Raw genomic sequence first — 6,973 nt, 5'->3', positions numbered from 1 at the left:
AAGCCGGCACACATACATACAGAAAACAACATCTTATAAAACTTTTACAACTTTAATAACTGGGACAAGCAAGTAGAAAGGGGAGGCGAAATGTCACGTCTGTGTAAACTCTACACTCGGCACACAAAGCCCCTAAATTTCTGAGATGTTTGAGATAAGTCAGGTCTCACACTTGAAAGCAATCGGCTTCCTTTGTGTAATTATTAAACCGCAGTTATGGGACGACATATCGCACGTTGATATTTACGAATCTTGCTCTACCCACCACATGTGCTGCGACCGCAAAATAGCTAGATTTAAAGGACCATGCGTATGACTCCGGGGATCCGGCATCATAAAATTGTTTTATATGTTCCCAAAGTAAAGTTGTCGGAGCCCAAAGTTATTTGTAAAATCGTAAACTTTGTCAGTATTTCACCATTCAAGTACCTATTTTTAAATTGTTATTTATAAGCACGAAATGGACCAGTTTTTCCGCCTCCTCAAACTCAACTCACTTAAAAAATCGATATAACAACTTATCAATGATGGTTTATGTAAGGCAGGTCGCACGCAATGTCAAAAATTGATTGTTCAATAGTGACCTTAATATTCTCTAAAATAAGCTATTTATTTGAAAACGTAACAAACATGTTGTGATTAAATCTTCAATTTATTGTTCCATATATTAAAAAGTGCCAACAATATAACTGTATCATATTTTCTATTGTTAAAAGCTCTGACCACCTGATAAGGAACATGCTATGTGCAAATAATAAAATTTAAAACACAATGTACTATTTCTCTTCTATGCCTGTGTTAAAGAATGTAACGAAGCTATTTATATACTGAGTATTAAAGTTGTAAATTCAATTTTTCTTCGAACCGATAATCATATTCGTGGAACTTATAAATCGATAACGATTCGTTATTTAGAGGAGAGGCTCATTTTGAAGTGAAAATATGACCCAAAAAGCATCTTACATGCTTTACTTATTAATAATGTATTATCTTTCGCGGCAACGTATTGATTTGTAACCATCAACTAGTCGTTACATTCACGAGCAATCAATTGTTGGTCGGAATTTTTTCGCTTTTGACAAATTGAAGTGAAAGTTTTTTCGTCCGAAGTTCTTCACAATTTCGTTGTAGAAATACACAAATGAACGGAAATGTTTAAATGAATACTTACCGTGTTATTGCATTCCTAAAACATGTTCACACCATGTAAAAATTTATGTTCACAAAGTTATATTTAAAGTTTATACAAAACTTGGACACTTCATCGAACTCCGGCTACGATATGTTATCACGGATAGCCGAACCTACTGCTGTAACATTTAAAGTTAAATTTACTGCCTATATATCGATCAGAGTGGATTTTACTCAAGGGAACATCTGTCAACACATCCAGTCTTGGGAAACTTCGCCACTACGCGTAGCTACCGCTCCGATGTGACATTAAGGCTTTAATTGGTATCCGCGTCTACGTCTCACTGATTCAAATAACTGCGATGTGTAGAATATTCATGATAGTTGCACGAGCTGTAGTTATTTTCAATTCACCATTTATGCATTCGACGAACTATACCATATTGCATCAATGAATGGTATTAAATGGTGACTGTCTGCAGGTTATTGTCAGTAGGTGCTGACATCAAAATTAATTACTGACCAGTACCAAACTAATTAATAGAAATGTGATCAATGTTTCATTGCTTATTTGAATTAATTTTAGTCATTGTAACGTTTATCCTCGAAATAAATAAAATCATAATCACTTACTGTCATTAAAAAATACATAAATCAAACTAAAATACGACTTGGGTATGTACATTAAAGTAATTGCGAAATACAAAATAAATTAATTACAATGGTTCAAGCTGTGAGGACACACATAGATGTCAATTTATTCAAACACGCCAGACACGGAATGAAAATTAAGTCATTCCGGGAGTTCAAGGTAAAATAGGTAAATGAGATTTGTCAGTAAAATGTATAACTTTCATTAGCGTTGATGTTTATTGCCCTTAAATGTCTTCATTCAGACGAATTCAACGCGTTTATGAAAATTAGCTGCAGAAATGAACCGAAAATGATAATTCTTGTGTGTAAGCGAATATTTTGAGATGTTGAAATATGCCCCACGGTTTAACATATTCTCGTGCTCGCTTACGTTTAACAAGGAAATAAACTTCTTCTATTTTAAATCCAATTATAAGGATCATTTTTCAGCACACTTGAGCCGAGTGAATTGCACCGAAAAGAGTTTGAACGTCACAATAATTCTCCCTCGATTTAAAAACGCGAAAAAGGAAAACTCGGGGTTTTGTATGATGAACATAAAAAATCACAGCTTCTCGCTCATAGGGAAGTCTTATTAATCATGTTGCTTGAACCAAGGGTACATTTCGAACAAAAACGTCTCCGTAGCCTTTGGAATGTGCGTTCGTCCCACTTTTACTTTGTTTGATGACTGGTTATCGTTAAATGTAATTTCTCATTTTGTTTTCTTTCTACGGAAAAAAAGGTTCGGTTAGAATTATTATGTTATTTAAAATTTATTATATTTAATTTCCCCCTTCTTTTTTAAATCATAAAATATAAGATATGGTTTCTAGCTTACAAATCATTGATGTCGTAAAACTGTTAAGAATATTATATGCTTAATAGAAAACAAGAAAAAAATTAAAATTAGGAAAAATAAACTTTATTTCAATTATAACTTATATACATTATTTTAGAACTATAAAAACTTGAACAAAATTCTTTTTTTTAACGAAAGAACTAAACATGGTTTAACAGGAACGAAATTAAACAATAAATAAATTATGTTAGTTTAAGTTTCAAGAGTAGGATCTCCGTGTGAGTTGTTATGAGGTAGGATCAAGTAATCTTCATCATTAAAATCTGTAGATAGCAAAATTTGTCCCTTATAAGGTTTCATCAACGGATTTTGGTCAAATTCGGCTACCACTTTGGTTCTGAGAGTTGGCAGAAATTTTTGTGCAAAATTATCGTGCGTGAAATACGGATGATGAATCATCTTCCGCGCTGGTAGTCTTTGGGCAGGATCCACATTTACACAATCGTTCAAAAATTCCACGGTGATCTCAGGCCACCACGAAAAGATCTGTGCTATTTTATTTTCACCCGTTAAGTTCTTGATTATTGGGCCCATATTTGTATCCTTTACCATCAACAGTCTGTGACGCATACAAAATTGTCCAAGCTTAAGGCCAATAAGCTTGAGTTGGTGTAAACTATCTTTGCCGGGAAGAAAGGGAGTGCCAGTCATTATCTCAGCAAAGACACAGCCGATTGCCCAAATATCAACAGCAGTTCCATAAGTAAAGTCACCGACTAGCAATTCTGGTGCCCTGTACCACCGGGTGCCTATATAATCCGTCGAAAATCTTATTCTAGATACAGTATGTGACAAACCAAAGTCACACAGTTTTACTACTCCCAACGAAGACACCAACACGTTGTCCGGCTTTATATCCAAATGCATTATGCCAATGCTATGACAATAAAGGATGCCCCTCATGACTTGGAAAATCCTATCTCGACATTTATCATAGCCCAATCCGCCATTGTTTTGTATCATCTCATCATACAGTGAACAATCAAGTAGCTCTAGAACTAAGTACACGACTCTATCGTGCCTGAAATCATCTAAAATCGTAACCACGTTCTCATGACGTATCTTTTGTAACGTTTGGATCTCACTCATGGCCATATTCCTTGCCAAAGTCATCTCGTCAGAATGTTTAAATCGTTTCATTGCCACAATTTGATTTGTATTTTGATGCCTGCATCTTATCACAGTTCCGTAGGTGCCGCTAGCAATAACTGATAATTCTTCGTATTGGTCCATTTTAATGCTCTCTTATTCTCTTGGGATCCTGAAACTCTTATGATTAATAAAGTATATACTCAATTATTTAATTTATTTACAACACTTACCAGAGCAACAACCTGTCGAATCCTGAAGGTGGAACCTGATCACTTGATGTTCCTAACCTACGATTATGGTTTATATCTGGTGTTTTTGTGTTTGTACCTAAAACATAAACTACTAGTAATATAACAAGGTTGCCACATAGTGAGAGACTTTTACTGTCTCTGTCATATAAAATGTCTCTCTCAAAATTCAGTGGGATCGAACATTTTTTGATAAACATAAATATATATATATATATATATATATATATATATATATATATATATTTAATTTCCGACACTCAAGATACTATCCAAAATTGAGTTGAGTTGAGTTTTATAGAAAATTGTATCTTACACTTAATCGATTGCTTGAACCATTTAGAAGATATGCTCAATGACTACTGATTTTAGTAACTTTTTAATAAATATTTTAAATATATCCATTTAAGACATGAATTTTGAAAATATTCATAAAAATTTGATTTATTTATTTTGATAGAATAACAGTCTACGTCTTTTGTTTCGGAATATATTTTTTTCTAATCAATTTTTTAACAATATTTTCTTTTTATAATATTGCTCTTGTCACAATTTAGTATTATTAAAAAAACTATTAAAATCAGTACACATTGGGATTCGAATTCTAAATGGTTAAAGTAATCGATTAACCACAAGATACCTTTTTTGTAGAGCTACAATTTAGAAGTAAAAAAGTAATGTTTGATAAATTATTATGAAAACATTGTAAGATACCTTTTTTAAAAAGTATTCAATTTCCTACAAAAAATATAAAGCGAGATATGTATTTTTTCACGTGGGACTGAAGAAAAAATTGTAAACTGAGATGAGGAGGACCTGTCTATTAAAATTAAGAGCTCATGTTGAGAGATCATTTTTTAAAGGTCTAGAAAACAATTTTTCAGTTTCCGATGTTTTTTGACCACCCTAGTATATATCTTTTGATGAAAAGTGTGATGAAACAACACATACCAGAATTATGTTTTTGTCCAACCCTGAAGCTGAAACCTTCTTCTAATCACTTGATGTTCCTAAGTTGTGATAGTGTTTGATTTTGGTGTTTTTGTGTGTATACCTAAAAAAATAAACTTAGTATTAATTTAATAATACAACAATATATTTTTAATTAATTATTTTGCGAAATCTGTAGTTGAATTAACTGAGCACTTAATGTATTTTTTTTTTTCATATGACAGAATGTCTGATGAAACAATACATACCAGAATTATGTTCTTGTCCAGTCCTGAAGATGAAACTGTCTTCTACTCAACTCACTAATTTATTTTTGTACCTAAAAATATACTTAGAATTAATATAATAATATGTAACAAATTAAATTTAATATATAATTTTATATACAATTTTTAAATAATTAATTTTATAAAATGTGTTTTACATTTGTATATAGACATGTATAGAATATTTAAGTGGGGGATTCATGGGTTCATTTTAAGAAAAAACTTCATATGAACATATGTCCTAAAAGTCTTAAATTCTGAAATACAGGGTGGTAAAATTTTCAAAAAATATTCTCTTTTTTTAATACCTAAATACCAGTTTAAATATGCAACAAAAGGCATTTTCTATAACAATACACAACATTTTTTTATTTATTATTTTGTAACTTCTGGACACATATATATATATATATATATATATATATATTATATATATATATATATATATATATTATATATATATATATATATATATATATATAATTATAAATAATTCAGAATTTAAGACATTTAGGACATAGATTCAGGTTTTTTGAAATACCCTGTATATTGGGTTCATGAAACCGTCTACTGTTCGCGAAATCAACAGATTTTGAACCATATTCGACCAACTAAAACTAATTCATATCTATAATTGAATAAACTCAGCAGTTAATGTACACTTTATATCATATGATTGATTACTATTGTCTGGAAATATCTCCTTCTTCTTAACAATCTCTATTTGCTCTTTCATTCATGTATAAAACAATCTTTGCGATTATTTGTTCGATGAACTACCATTAAATAATAGCCCGAGGCGTTTTATTTTTCCGTATAAAAAGTTAATATCCGACAGCATTTTGAGACGGTGATTGATTAAACTTGTTATCATCCCTCTGCACGTATCCCAAGAAAGATAAAATGCCCTCACAACGCGTGATTAAACGTAAGATATTTATACAAAATATGAACCAAATGTGGAGGCCTTGATCAGATATTGCCACATTTAAATATTTATCGAAACATTTTTGCGCGATGGAATCCCACACACGGACACACGCGGACGCAAATGATCGAGTGCAAATAATTGAATTGAAGCGATCCAATTTAAATCCGGAGGTTTGCATACCTTACGCGAACATTAAATTCTGACCGCCAAAATTGGATTGTAATCCAGCAGTAACATTAGAAATTTAAATAACCTAAATTTCACTATTCCAATGTCAACCAGAAAGCGAAAAAAAAAATTTTGCATTAGCGCCTTCGCTTCCCGCCCCCTTGTCTTTTATTTTGCAATCTAACACACCAAAAACAATACCGGACAGGTGGAATTTAAATGGATAGGCGCACAAAAAAACATGACCGATAAAACACGCAATTTAAACGCAAATAGGAACCTGGGGAAATTTAAGGTAAATAATTAGAGTACCGAAATATGTTCTTAAACTGTGAACGACATAAGCGTGTTTTGCAGTGTACATTTAATTGTCTGCGGCAAACAAATTATTTAATTTAATGTAAAAATTTTCAATTGAAATTTTAATTTTGTTCAGTAATAATTCATGCGAAACAATATATTAAAATAAATATGACACACAATGAGAGTATTTTTGATTAACGCTTTAACAAAATAAATGTTAATGCTTTTTAAAGTAAACAATAAATATTTGACTTGAATGATTTTGTGTATTTAATTAGTATCTGTGTAATATAATGCTGTAAATTAATAATAAAGCTCCGAATATTTAATATATAGCATATGCATTTGGAAATGCATTATTTATCTTTTATTAAAATGTTTAACAATT

General features: G+C 31.3%; 1 protein-coding gene across 1 annotated transcript; it reads right to left on the bottom strand.

Annotated features, from left to right (window-relative positions):
• Window positions 1-2,818: 2,818 nt before the first annotated feature.
• On the bottom strand, window positions 2,819-3,859 carry LOC109598523 (cyclin-dependent kinase-like 2). The gene has a single exon (XM_020014439.2). The coding sequence runs from the start codon at window positions 3,857-3,859 to the stop codon at window positions 2,819-2,821; it is 1,041 nt and encodes a 346-aa protein (XP_019869998.1).
• Between the last annotated feature and the right edge of the window lie 3,114 nt (window positions 3,860-6,973).

This window comes from Aethina tumida, chromosome 1 (assembly GCF_024364675.1).
Source record: "Aethina tumida isolate Nest 87 chromosome 1, icAetTumi1.1, whole genome shotgun sequence".
Taxonomy (NCBI): Eukaryota; Metazoa; Arthropoda; class Insecta; order Coleoptera; family Nitidulidae; genus Aethina; species Aethina tumida.
Note: the sequence above shows the minus strand (reverse complement) of the source record. Positions and strands in the feature narration are given on the sequence as shown.